General features: G+C 39.0%; 1 protein-coding gene across 5 annotated transcripts in view; it reads right to left on the bottom strand.

Annotated features, from left to right (window-relative positions):
* Positions 1–15,256, bottom strand: part of epha3 (eph receptor A3) — a 92,037-nt gene that overhangs the window by 63,898 nt on the left and 12,883 nt on the right. For 4 of the 5 annotated variants that reach the window (XM_076875164.1, XM_076875165.1, XM_004555565.5 and 1 more), the window contains exon 3: positions 10,762–11,422. In XM_076875164.1, coding sequence (XP_076731279.1) covers positions 10,762–11,422 — 661 coding nt within the window. Of the gene's footprint in view, positions 1–10,761; positions 11,423–12,279; positions 12,316–15,256 lie in introns of all 5 variants that reach the window. The other variant, XM_076875166.1, reaches the window with a different exon arrangement.

Below are 15,256 nucleotides of genomic sequence, written 5' to 3'. Positions count from 1 at the left end.
ATATTCTGTTATTACATACAACTAACTGCGCCTTAGGCATAGAAATACAGAAATTGGATCTGGAAACTCAAAAACAAAATCTTTTTAAAGGCTAGAAGTGCTGTATTGAAACAAACAACTTCTGCTGGGGTTTATTTAAAACATAAAGCGGGAAAGTCATTTATGGCATCTATTTAAAAAAAATGTAATAAAAGAATGAATAGACACAAAAAAATTAAATAATACTCCACCAGTAAAAACAGACTCAGATTTGGTGTGTGTGTGTGTGTGTCGACATGTGTCAGTGGTTGCTGTCATAGTAAGCACCTTCTCTCTAATGATCGCTGTAACATTAAAAGGCTTACTGTACGTCACGTACTAATTCTCACTCTTATACACATAAGCACATATAGATCCCAGAGGAACTGTGAAGCCCCACATCTTTCAGAAGTGATTAAGATGGAAGACGCAAACAATATTAGCACCAAGGTCACGGTAGTAAGGTCAATGACTCACAAGCAAACACACGTAGAAGGAAACAAGCGCATTCAAATATACAAAAGAGGGTAAAGAAGGAATAAAAGCCCCACTCTTAGATATACAGGGACCAGAGACCATAGACATTCGAGGACTAAATGTGAAAAAAATAAATAATATATAATTTTAAAAAACTGTGAGCACGTCCCACTAAACTTTTCTCAACTTTGAGGTGAGTGATTTAAGTATCCAGCGCAGCTATTGGTGACTGACTAATGACAGAGTAGTAAATAAATTAGAGGGTTACCTAGGCAACTGGACCCTGGGATGAATAGTCCTTGCTCACTCTGTCATCTTCTCCTCCTTCCTCTATGTAGGCACTCTCCTCCCTCATCTCAATCTCATTCCATCCTCCTTACTTAAAGCCTCATGTCCTGAACTACAATCAATACTTTAGCATGCAAAAAACCCATACATAAACAGCATTGTTGCATTTAGCTAAGTTATTGTTAGCAGATGAGATGTGAAACTATCCTGCAGAGGAAAGTAAATCGTCTCCGGACAGCTGACCATTAGCAACTATAGCAACAACAACAACACCAGTTTATAAGCTAAAATTATACCAGGACCATAATTTGGACTCAAGTATCCTAAAAAAAGAGCATACTTTCCCTGCACTGAACAGTTTAATTTCATAGAAACCAGCTGCTGAGAGGATTAGCTTTACTTCAAATAACACTTCAGTAACACCACCTAACAGAGGCTAACAATTCCTAACACCACTGGCAGTAAAGTATCACCTCAGTATCACTGTCACTAAACAGAATTGATGCTCCATTGACTCATTGCCTTTCCTTGGACTCCTTTCACAAAGATTTTCAGCTTCTTGAAGAGTTAATAGACATGCCACACTGACAGGCTATTCTTATTACAGACGAATGCCATCAAGGCATTTGAGGTGACTCAGGAGGAAAAACTGAAAAATACTGCGAAAATATGTAATTGACATACGAGAATTGATATTATTCACATAGAATAAAAAACAGTCTGTATAACAATGTTTTCATACATAGACAATCATAGAAACTACGCAACAGAAAAACAATGAATTGTATGAATTTAGAAGAGCTGCCCTCAGGTGCTATGGGATATACGGGGTTAAATCAAAACTGGGCTAAATAAAACAATTAAACTTGATTTGACTTTGTGTAACAAGGAATTGGGTTAGGTGGACATTGTGCCGTCCTTGTTGCCCTTGCAGATCATTTGTGGTTGCTTTTGCAGACTGTAGGCTGCTGTGTCAAATTAGCCGTCAATTGCATTATAGTATGCTAATTAAGTCTTACCTCTGATGTTTACCTGCTTTACCATATATAGCATATAGAGATTCCCTGTTTGTATATTGCGCAGTACAAATAATTGACTTAAACTGGCTATAGCCAAGTCTAAAATACTGTTATCTTACACAACAACCTTCCACAACAAAGTCAGTCTGACAAGGTTTTAGATAATACTGATTATGATGTATTGATATGTGTCACATAACTTAGCATTAGAGCAGCATATGAATGCAGAAAAGAAAAAAATATCAGATATCATAAAACATCTGAATGTCTAGGAGGCTTCTGTAGCAACAGAGGTATCTGACAAATAAGTACATCAGTTCTAATGTGCCACCACATCAACGGTAACTGTCTCTACATTAACTGACTCAGGCCTCACTGCAGAATTACCACCAGACTTCCATGCTGTGCCCTAACCTTCAGAAGTTTTAAAACAGACACTGCCTTTTGTTTTCATTTTTCCTTTTTTTCTTTTTGCTTGGCTGACATTAAAGAATGTAGCGTTTGTTAAAACGGAAAGGTTGTTATGCTGACATCTGTGATGCAGCAGCACAGCAAGATCAGACAGCTGCTCGAAGACAGACATTTATGTGGTGACGCTAGGGTTTTTCAACTGAAATGACACTGAGAGGGCTCTCTCCACTGAACGCATCTCATCTATACAATAAGATGATGCTTCTGACAACTACTCAGTGTCACTATACATGCCTGCAGTGCGGGCTTAGATAAGTGAGACACTTGACAGTCGCAGCCTAGAAGTGTCTGAGGTTGCAGCTTCAGCACCAAGGACAGCAGAGATCACACAAAATAGATTTACATTATTAGGCCTCTTTTATTCATAACTTTAATTAAGAATGTGATATAAGTGTAGGCTGAATATCAATTTCTAGTATAAGTAGGCATATTATTGGTAGTAGTAGCATTCTAATGAATGTTTCATTACAGTATTTTCTGACATTATATGGTCCTCTAATATGTCTTTTGTGCAGTCAGTCAGCTCCATTACCAACTGAAAGTGGTAATGGAGCTTGGTTATGGTTGCACAGATATACAAAAAAAAGTCATTGCAGAAAGTGGAGAAATAATTTGAAATACAAAAGAGCTTCTGATTATGCTGCATCCAGTTTCCCAAGAAAGAATCACACACACACACACACACACACACACACACACACACACAAATATATATATATCTATATATATATACTATATATATATAGATATATATATATAGTATATATATATATATCTATATATATACTATATATATAGATATATATAGTATATATATATATCTATATATCTATATATCTCTATATATTATATAGAGATATATAGATATATAGATATATATAGATAGATAGATAAGGCTTGCTTACTAATGGTGTTTCTAGAATTCCTTTTGTAATAATATTGTGTTTTCCTTTGATTCGTCTTTTTTAAATAAAAAGTGAACATACAACTGAGTAGAATATGTTAAGGTGATAGGTTAAATTACAATAAGTTAAGCAGTTCCAAAGAAAAACTAAATATGCACTGACTTTTGTGAATGTCACACATAGTCATTTCATCTTGTGACACACCTGCCTGTTTTAAACTATCGTGGATAATCACTGCATGGGTTAATATGCAGAAATGTTTTAAAATAGCACAAGTGGAAAACAATTTGAGGAGCAAAGCAGAAAGAATGACGCAGATGTCAAATTAATGCCGGTGACATCATAAATCATAAAACCGACATTCAGCACCAGTTAACAGCGGGGGTCTACATCCCAATGACAGCTGCTTTCTTTCTTCCTTGCCTTCACCTCCCCATCTCCTCCTCCAGCTCTTTCCAACTACTTGCTTCTCATCTATCAGAAATGATGGAGTGACTGCCGTATTGTACTGCACCGTTTCCCTCCTGTGTTACATTACATGTATACTAAACATTTACTCTGGTGTCCATCCTTCAGTCCTTGACTTTCCACTGAAACAATGACACATATGCTCACATGCATTCTTGGAGTGGTCAAATACTGATGCCAAACCTGTTGCAGTTGCGGATTTGGTGACAATATTATGATGGGGGTTTTTTTTGGTAATGGTAAGGAAGATCCTAATTATGAATCAACATATAACTGTTGTTTAGGCCCCCTCGGCTTCTTATTTAAATGTTTTGTCTATGCTTAAGTAGCCTAAAACTTTTTTTTTTCACCAAAGCTTATTTTCCTAAACTTAACCACATACTTGTACAAGCACTGAAAGCAAATGAAGATGAAATTTATTGTCAAACAAAGCAAAGTACAAACACAAAACTTCCAAACTTTCACAAAGTGATCAACTTTGGCTGATGTATCACGGCACTGAAGCCAAACAGAAACTTTGCGCATATGTCTGTGATAGAGCTGCTTTTGGCAAAATGGGAGTACTAGATGCCCTGAGATTAAAATGTATTGCTAAATCCACAGTTATCATCCATCAGTATTAAGCTACACCCATGGGCTGCATCTGTGGATATGGCCGTAACACCAAAATCAAAGCTATGCATGTCCATCTATACATATGCTGTTCTTTTTTTTTGTGTATTTGTTTTCTGTCTGGACACACATACTGCCTGTACACTCTATCTCTGTGAACAGATCAGGCACAAACACCCACATGCATCACACACATACACAAAGACTGGTCGCTGTGAAGAGGTTCGGTCAACTGGCAGGGGCCTCTCCAACAAATAAACACCCCATCTATCTATCCCTCTTGTTTCTGCTACAGGCACGGTTTTGTGTGTGCATTTGTGTATATTTGTCTGTGACTGTGTGTTAACTTGAATTCCTGAGCCTGTGGTTACCAAAAGCTTTGAAGTCCCAACAGCACCAGTGCTCTGGGTTGACAGGCTTACCCGCTACCCCCAGCCTGCACTGGAAGGCTCATAAAGAGAAAAGTAAACAGGCAATAATACCAAGAATGAGCAAACCTTTCCTGCTTCCTTGGCTACCGCTTCCTGAATGCCAGCCACATATGCACACACACACACCTACACACACAAACGATGCATCAATATACTATAAGACTACACAAAGAGATAAGGAAGTACACAGTGATTTAAAGATGAACTGAGACTTTGATGCTATATTTCAGGCTGCAAATGAATCAGTGGATGAATGTGGTCTCTCTCTCTTTGTCTCATATACACCGTATACGCCCTATAGTAAATAAGCATATTCAAGATCATTGCTGAGGTTTTTCATCCACTTACACTACAGCTCAATAAAATCTGTAATTATGTCTGTTTTTGTGACACTTCTTGTCCTTTTTACCTGCTTGAACACACAAACACACACATAATTCACACATACAGTATAGTCTCCTAGCTGCTGTGAAATGAGAGTTAGTATAAGGGTGGCAGGGCGATTGATATGAATCCCCCCCGATATTTTTTTAACCTATTTTTAACAAAGACTGTGTAAAATTAATTTTGATCTACATCAGGGTGGGGTGTAAATTTTGTGTAACTACATATAATGTAGAGTTAGCATCATGATCTTGAACCTTTCTCTCCGAAGCACTCAATCCACCCCTTGTCTTTTTTCTCTAGCCTCTTTTCTTCTTTTCAGCTCCAAAGCGGCTACATGCCAGGCAGCACACAGCCAAAACGCTGCAGCAGAAAAAGCATCCCCACTAAGCTAAACTGACAAGAGATGAGGAGACCGATGCAATGGAACACCAGTGTTAGAACAGAGCCGTGTACTGTATAATGCTCAATTCACCCATCCAAACACACACACGCAAACACACACAGTGACACATGGGACAGATTTAACTGATGTGATTGCCTGGATTCGATTTTTAAATGTGTGTGTGGCAATAGTCTAAAAAAGACCTCCATTCTCAACCACAAAGAGCAAAGGTGCCCTTCATTAAAGAACCAAATACCGAATAGTACAGGCTATTGCTATACTGAGCTAGGCTGCTTTCTTCATCATGAATGTGGGAAGGACGGTATATGAAGTGCAGGAGGATTCTGCTGGAAAACTGAATAATGTCCCACCACACCACTCAGTGAACTGGACACATAAGTGCTACAACAGACAGATGTGTAAAAATGTACCTGAATGCAGAAAAGAAGGCATGACAAATTTTAGTTTTGTCGTGGGTTAGAAATAATAAATGCAGTTTAGAAGGCAGTGCTACGTATATGTGCATTTCAATTGGTTTGTGGGTTTGTGTAAATTTGCGGGTACAAGTGACATGTTTTGTGAGAGCTGGGCAGTTATATAATGGCCAACACAAACAAACAGAGTCCTTCCAAAGCACCAGAGGAGAGCCAGCAGCTCCATGAATTCACAGCACTCAACTTCAACAGTCTGACAGAAAAGTATACAACAAAGACACTACAGCAACAGCATGGAAAAAACACACACACACGAAAAATATTAAGCATAACTGTAGGAGCTCTGCAGGGATATTAAGAGTATTTTTCTCACGTGTGTGTGCATAAAATACATGGGCCATTGACAATGTAATATTTTTTTTTTATAAATCCAGGGTTTTTATATGAAACATGTAGTTGCATTAAAGGATTGCTGATCACTAGGGGGCAGGGAGAGTCCAAAACAAAAATAGATCGACATTTGTCACAAAAAGAACAACAGTGAATCCATGCTGGCATTTAGCTCTTACAACCAGCTTCATGCAAATTGGATTGGCCATATATTTTCCTGTTATGGTGATAATATATGGGCCATCCAAATTGCATGATAGCGAGTCAGTAGATTGGGAATAAACAACAAATAAGTGTTTCAGGGAAGAAGTTATTTTCTTGTCTTTCTATACATAATCGTCTTATAAGATGCTAAAGTCGGTGTTGAATATCTTCAGGCTAAGCTTGAGTATTTCTTTGACCAAGCTGTTGCAGGTTTGCGTGACAGTGTCAGTGAAAGATGTATAATGTGAGTCCAGAATGTCTGCTTGAAAGCCATGCAGTTCAGTGCACGAGGGCAGCAGCTAAATCACTTAAGTGAAAGAGTGGAGAGTGAAATAAAACATTTGACATGAGATGGACGATGGGCTTTGATCCGGCAGCCAAGTCGATCGGGCGCTGGGATGAATGGAGAGGAAGGAAACAGAAAGGGAAAATGAACTTTTATTTGGTGTTGGTCCAGTCGCCAGTGGCAAATGATTTTAAAAAGAGAAGTTAAAACCACTTTTAAAACAGCTCGCCTTCCTCCTCTTATCGTGAAAGCATACGGTAAGCAATGCTGGCGAGTAACAACTGAGGCTTATGTGTGATACTTTGTCTGTGTAATTGTAATAAGCTTTACGTTACTGGAAGGTTTCAGGATTGTGTGTCTTGATAAATCCAGCAAGAATGTAAACTTAGGTCTCTCGTCAACGTATGAGCGAACAGCTGCTTGCATTTGCAACGTGCATGCGCAAACACACAGTCGCACACGCGTACACAAACTGGCATGCGTTTGCTGTTTTAGGATCAAATTAGGGTTGCAGGAATTTCACACTGATGGTAGATAGGAGTTGGTTCACCTGCTCCAGTCTGTTCTGACAGATGAAAGAGTGCCTTAGCGAGATTAAATCTGGCCTCACATTCTCTGTGTGGAAAGGCTGAAGGCTGCTCACAAAACATACAGTAATCCAGGCGATCAGCGACACGTCCATTCGCATTGTACTGTATTATAATCTTCATCTTATCTTTTCACAGAGTTTCATCGCAACAAAAATTGGATAAAAGTCGCGGCTCTGACATGGATTCAAACCACGCACACACACACACACACATATATATATATATATATATATATATATATATATATATATATATATATATATATATATATATATATATATATATATATATAGACATAGCGGAATATTGTAAAGTTTATATTGACACACAGTCTGACTCAGATGCACAAAAGAGCATGCACATGCTCGTATAACTGTCGTGTCCCTTTGCCTAAGCCAGACAGAATTCACATGGTCCTTTGAAGGCGCCACTGAAACAACATCCTTGCTTTGACAAACATTGCTGACTATGGACACAAACACGCACATACACACATACACAGTCCAGAAAGATAATGATGGTTTAATGCTAGAGTCGACTTTATTAAAGCCCTTAAACACACTTTGGAGTCTGTGTAAACAAAAGCAACTGCTTGCGAACTCTTTCTCTTCCCCCTTCACTCGATCAAAAACAGACAGACAGACTCACAAAGTAGAGAAGGAGGAGAGGAGGTGCTGCAACAAGGCATCTTATCAAAGAAAACAAAGCATAAAATATTCAGTAAAGGTGCTTAATCTTCACTGTCAACAATACTTAGTCCAAGCATTTTTGTCTTTAAATCCACCTTGTTATTCCTGCCAGAAAAAATAAATGTTTCATCAGTTCAATGTTTGTCTGTGTTTTTAAGCATCTTAATAACATATTTGTTTATTTTTGTCAAATACCAACAGAAATTTCTCAGGACACCGGGGTGCCTCGGAAGAGTTTACCAACAGAAGAGTTTTCTTTGTCTATAATTAATATCACTGAAGTATCTCTCTACAATATACAGTGCTATTTATTCTCCACTTCTCCATTTTCTTTTTCCCAGAAAATGTTGTGGCTTGTTGTTCGTAGCACTGTAAATATGTCTTTTTTTTCTTTTTGCTATCAGTTTGGGATGACCTAACCCCATTCAGCCATCTATCTGTTAACACAGAAGGCCTGGAGAGCAAGCTGCATGATGGGGCCCCCAACGGCTGCATGCAGGGATTGTGGGGGCCTGTTGGTGCAGCTGTCCCACTCCATGGTAACATAAGACCTTATTAGAGTCCATTAGACCACTCTGAAACTAATAAGAGATTGTCAAATACATCTAAACATTCACACAATTCACAGAGGCAGGAAGTAAGAGGAGGGGGGGGGAGCAGGGGGGCACAGGGGTGAGCCATTTGTCTGTACAATGTCCCATTCTTGAAATGACATGTTGTACTCTTTCAAATATAGGGACAAAAAGCAGAAAAATAAGAAAGATATAAATGAAAAATTACACTTTTTCTGTGTAATTTGGAAAAACAAAACCAAAATAAATGCAATCCAAAAATGAAAATCACAGGTGACACTTGGGAGAAATTCTAATTACTCTGAAGATGTTAATCACCGGGGACAAAGGGGTTCAGCAGTAGATACCTTTGGCTTTTAATGAGTAAATTCAGAAAAATATACTGACAAGTGTGGAAAAAGTTTTCCCTCCTATCTGTACAGTTAGACAGGTTGGCCTGGAGTTCACAGCAACAGAAAAAAAAAAAAACACTTCCCCCTGGCCCTGACAGCAGGAGCTTGACCTGGGAGACCATCTTTGATCTTTAATTAACACTGGGCATGGCTCTGGAAAAGAGAGAACTGATGAACAAGGGACCATTTGGGACCCACTATAATAACCTAGAATGCTAAAGATGGATTTCCTTTTCAGAAACTTCAACACCGTTTTAATTTTAAAGTCATTCTGGGACAGCCGCAGTGCAGGGGTGGCTGCTTTCAGATGGATGCTGTGTCTGGCTTCTTAAGCAGAGAAGATCTCACAGAAAATAAGTAAAGAGGAGCAGATATAGAGCATCATGGAAGCCTTCAGCTAACTTTGGTCTTGTTTGCCACTATTTTATATTTTGTATAATCAAACAAAAATGTATAAATGTAATATAATGTAATCATATCTATAGTGGCATTTACATTTATATGAACTGAACACATCTGCATTGTATTGTTCACACCAGGGACCACTTTCTACTTCTTCTTTTTTTTATGCATGGAAACACTGATGAAGTACTGTAACTGTAATTGATGAAAGCTGTTATAGCAGCCACAGAAGCAAAACAGAGGAAATTTAATTTAAAAAAGTGGTGTAATGATGTCCTATCTGTGTACATGTCTACAAGATTTAAAACCCAGATCCAAATATATATGTTTGGGAAGTTTATGATGCATTACACCATGGATATTGAAGACTTTGTAATTTTCATTTTTTTATGCTAATCCCTTTTTTTTTTATCTCAAAATGGATAACTTTACTTCTTTTGACAAAGTTGTTAAGGCAAAATGATGTGAGGAGGAACAACAACAATCAGAGGCATTTTACATGTTTTCTACTATACTTTAAACTCTCATGTAGAGATGTGTTGCAGAGCAAGGTGTCACCCCACTGGCCAAGCACAACTCTTTAACTCTAGCAGCCAAAGTATCACTGCAATCATTCTGACAAGCTCACTTTAAAAACCATCCAGCAGCAACAAAAAATAGTCCCCTGCATAACATGTGTGACGATAGTACGGAAGACCAGTCCTGTTGGTCAGGACATGAAAGGCAATTTTAGGCATGCAGATTTGCATACTTTTGAAAGCACATCAAATGACTACTCATTGCTACCTTCACCAACACCCACAACAATCACCGCAGCTATCCCATCATTCACCATCCACTCCAGCCCACTCCTTTCTTCTGTGTTATCAGTCCCATCTTTCTGCTCTGCTTAAAATCTTCCCATAGCTAATGATGTGTCACAGAGAAAATTACTATTGAACCTCTATATGCTGCACCCTGGACCTGGACAACACTCTACTCACATATATGGGAATATGCACGTATAACTACCGACCAATCACCTAGCACCTTGGGAATTTGGGGTTAGTTTGAAGAGCTCACATAAACAATGCATACACACACAAACATATACACACATGCACACAGAGAGTGTATTTGACATTAAACCTTCTGGACTGACAGATATGAAGCGTGAGAGTCCTGATATCACACTGTTTACTTTTACAGCTTTAAAAAAATCTGCTTGTTTAGGCCAAAGGTTCAAATAAGGGAAATGTGTAGAAGAGAAGTGACACGTGCATTTATACATGCAGAATCAATGCATGGCAAGGCATGTGTGAGAGCACTGTTGAGAAATAGTTGCAAAAAAAATATGTTTCTTACTTTGGCAGGTGCTGCTTCTCTCCTCATATCCTGGGTTACACAGACACTTCCCAATAGGCACAAGCCACTCCCCTTCTGTGCTACAGTACATTCGAGGAGGCTCTTCCTCTTTGGAGTGATTGACGCATGAGCCTTTGACTTCCACCAGTGACTGGGAGTCCATGGGCACAGTATCAGGGAAAGAGGCAAGATTCCTCACAGTGTGTGGGCACTTCTTGAAGTAAACCCTTACTGACACTAAAGCTACACAGGCGCCCACGTCCTGGAATGCGAGGTAGAAACCCTTCTTGGTCATGGGACCCACCTCGCGTACCTCAGTATTGAGCTTGAGAATGCGATCTCCAAGGTCAGTTTGAGTAAAACTCTCATCAGCAGCAATGGTATCAATCTTGGAGAACTGATGCTCTTGGAAGTGGCTGCCATGGTCATCATCTGCCTCTAGGTAGAGGAGGTTGAATGTCTCCTTGCAGGTGCCCAGTACCAACGGGATTGAGTTGCAGTCCCTCAGAGTGAACTTCAGCTCTACATAGATCTTCTGAGCAGATTGGCGAGGGATCCAGTTGGTCCGAAGCCAGTTGTTCTGGCTGTAGTCCATCACATTGCAGACCTGAAAGGTCCTGATGGGAGTGTAGTGCTCATCCACCCCACTGATCTCCTCCCACTGGAAAAAATAGAGACAAGGAAAGGTCGAAGGGAGAAACAGAGGAAGACAAGGAAGAATAATAGACAAGAGAGACCAAATACAGAAAAAAGGGGAGAAGGTAGATTTAAAGATTGAGAGCGATAGATAACAAGGAATGGATGCAACAGAAGGAAAAGTAGAAGAAGCATAGATACAGGAAAGACAGATTTTTTTATGAGTAATGAAAAGGATCAAGTGAAAATATATTAGATTTAAAAAAGGAAAGCAAGGGGATTGGGAAGTTTGGGGTCAAAAGAGAAGCAAAGGGAGTAAAGGGAATGGGGTGAGTTAAAGATAGAACAAATGAGGAAAGTGAGAATTTGCAGTCAAAGAAGGAGGAATAAGAGGAAAGGAGGGGAAGATAGCAGAGAAAAAATAAAGTTATCTCCACCCTGTAAGCATTTAGGGATGAATTATTTAGATCCAGAAACATTCTTGCTGAATACTAAGCATCTAATAAACACTTAAGGGTGAAAAATCACACTACCAGATCTCTTGTAAATTGTTGAAATTAATTAAAAGCAAACTTGCTGGCTTAGCCAAATTTTCTACATTAGAAGGCTCTGAAAATATCGCCAAGAAAAAAAGCTAGAAAACGTGATCTTCAATTTTTTTTAAATTTGTGTGAGGCAGCTTAATTAATTTTAAATATTAACAAAATCTCATAGTGTTTCTTTTTTCCACCCTTATACTAAAATGTTTTTCTCTAAAAGTGAGGACTTTCAAGCTGCAGTCTTGGTTATTTGCATCACACTACTACTTCTACTAAAGGACACGTGCTGAATCCACTATGAAACAAAAGGAGCTACGACGTATAGACAGATGAGAGTGTATACCAGGAACGTTTGTGTCTATCTTACATTTTCCCTCCACTGGGAGAAAGCAAAGAGAGAGGAGAGGAGAAAAAGAAAGTGGGGTCATTCCTTTTGAAATCAACACAGTGGGTAGACTCATTGATCATGTGCTTTGGCTTTGCTGTCCCGGCAAATCAACGCTGAATCGGAGTGATGATGAATGGACAAACACCTGAAATAGCGGGCTCATAGTGGCTGAAATGGCAGTCATTAGAACAAATGGGCGTAAATGCGTAAATGGATGCTTTTGTGTATATTTTCTCATGGTGAAATCCAGAATGCATGTGTGTCTAAATGAGCAGCACTTTCTTCAGAGACGGAGAGATATACAGAGAAAGAATTTCGTGGTAACTGGAACCTAAATTATTGCTCCTTTCACCCACAAGCATTAATGGTAACATAAACCCACACACGCACTCACATAAAGCTCATGTGAAGTGTTTAAAGTCTCATAGCAGGCAAACACAGCAGGTGCCTTCAGCTGAACTCAGAAATTAATGACGAGCTAAGAAGGAGTTGGTTCTCTGTTACATGTTTTTGTCTGCCTGTGTGTGGGGGTGTGCGGGTGTAAAGCATATGTATGAATGTCTGATGTTCAAGAGGCTCTCAGGCTGAGGGATAGCCACTCACTTTTCATCTCACGGCAAAGTTAATGAAACACCCCTGAGAGAGCGAGAGAATGAGGAGGACAGGGGAGAGAAAACAAGAGGAAATAAAGGAAAGCGCTAAAAAAAAAAAGGAAAAAGAAGAAAGCAAGAGATAAAGTGAAATGAAAACTGAGGGCCGATACTTCTTTGGTGTTTAGTCTCCCCCATCACCCTCTTTGGTATCACGTCATTCATCAGCCAGTAGTCCTAGCTCTTTGGAGGTCTAACAATAACAGGGAAATGTCTGCAGGAGTGAGTGGGACTAAATATAGAGAGGTAAAGCTAAACTTAACATTTCACCTTGCTTTACTCAAAGGTGTAAGAGCACGACTTTAAACAGAAGCATAAAAATGATGTGATGACATGCAAAAAGCTATGTTGAAAGACTTTGACATAACAAAAAGGAAAGTGAAGGCAAGGACTCCCACTTTGATTAATGATTTTGCTGACATTAAATTTTACAAGATAATAGACTTCCGTGAACATGAGAATAATAATATATCCTATTATGCTTGTCCTTTATATAGATGTGTGCTTTTTGTCATGGTTAAAGCAATGTGTTTCTGCCAGGAGAGTTCAACCAGTAATTTAACTTTTTTTTGTGGTGACCTGCTTAAAAGAGAAGTGACAGATGTTTGCGTTCTGTCTAAAAATACATGAAATTGGGTGACTTGTGCCAGTGAAGGTGCTAAGAACGGCAACAAAAAAGATTAAAGCTGAGGATAGAACCATACTGCATATGAGTAAATTGTAGCATATCAATCCCATAATACAGCATATATCATTCAATATTACAGTGGAAGAACAGTTATTTTACAAAAATTGGATGAAAAACTACAGTTTTGTCATGTAAAACATCAACATTTTTTCAGTTGCTGTTTATTCACTTTTTATACATTTTTTAGGATTAACAAAGGATGATACTGTGGACAAAGGCTGTATCAGGTGACCCTGAATGTTCTATGTTACGCTGCAATAGGCCTAGTGTTTGTTCTTTACTCACCTATTTTCACTCACAATGTCTTTATCACCACTTAATATACCAGATTGGTTACTATTAATCTCTGGATTTCTTTCTCAGTGGGTCTTTTGTCCTCCCTCCCATTGCCGCTAACAGGTCGCAGCAGATGGCAGTGCCTCCCTGAGTCTGGTTCTGCCAGAGGTTTCTGTTAAAAGGGAGTTTTGCCTTCCCATTGTCGTCAACTTCTTGCTCATAGGGGGTCGTCTAATTGTTGGGGTTTCCTTTCTATTAAAGGAGGGTCTTTACCCTACAATATAAAGTCCCTTGGGGTGACTGTTGTTGTGGTTTGGCATTATTATAAATTAAATTGAACTTAACAGGAATGAAATATAGCAGTTTATGAACTTCTACCATTCTGCAAACAGCCTTCTCCTCCATTTTCCTTTTTTTTTTTTAACAGGTGACAAGTCCAGTGAGACAGTGTACTTCTTCTTCAAGTTAGGCTCATAGAGTACCCCTTCAGGTAGGGGTACTACCTACTGTACTTTACAATGAGGTAACAGACTGCCCTGTTCAACCATCAGTTCTTTGTGTAATGAGTTTGGAGTGAGACAGCCTTTGTGTGAATCCTGTTTATTCTCAGTAGTGCAGATCTCAGTGTGAGCTACTAGCTTTGTGTCATTCCTTTTTATACTCGTCCAGTATGCTCCAAACTGGGCTTAATCTAAAGCAACTATGACTGATGGCAGTCTGTAAGCTGTCTTATGGAGAAGCTTGCCAAACACAAACACAGAAAGGTTTTCAAATCAAATCCAGTATATGTCTGTATGTGCCTGCGCATGTGTGCATTAAGTACGCTATATGAGAATATGACTCAGCTTCAGCAACTTTCTGCCAAAGTAAATGAGAGGGATATAAATGTCTCCCCATCACTGTCCCTAAATATTACATCATGGGAGTTAACTTGTCTAACCTTGAATCACTTCACTTTATTTCTAAGTTGCAACTCTCTGTCCTTTAGACCAGAAGTAAAAAAGAAATAAGAAGAAATAGAGAATATGTTAACATCATTATCCGTATTTAGTTGATTGTTACATTATGTGTGGGTCAGTGGAGGTGTACCACAGTACCCATGAGTTTCTAGACCCAACATTTCCACTAATATTGCTATTACTCACTCATTGCAATACATGAAAGCTCTTCCACCTACACAAGAAACACTGAATGTCAGTCAGGATGAAAAAAAGATCTAGTCAGCAGCTATTCCCTTGTTTCTCTTCAAGGGGTTGAGGGTGTAACTCCCATCCCCCTGCCCTCTAATTGATATATAACAACACTAGGACCCTACAGC

Source organism: Maylandia zebra, linkage group LG16 (assembly GCF_041146795.1).
Source record: "Maylandia zebra isolate NMK-2024a linkage group LG16, Mzebra_GT3a, whole genome shotgun sequence".
NCBI lineage: Eukaryota > Metazoa > Chordata > Actinopteri > Cichliformes > Cichlidae > Maylandia > Maylandia zebra.
Note: the sequence above shows the minus strand (reverse complement) of the source record. Positions and strands in the feature narration are given on the sequence as shown.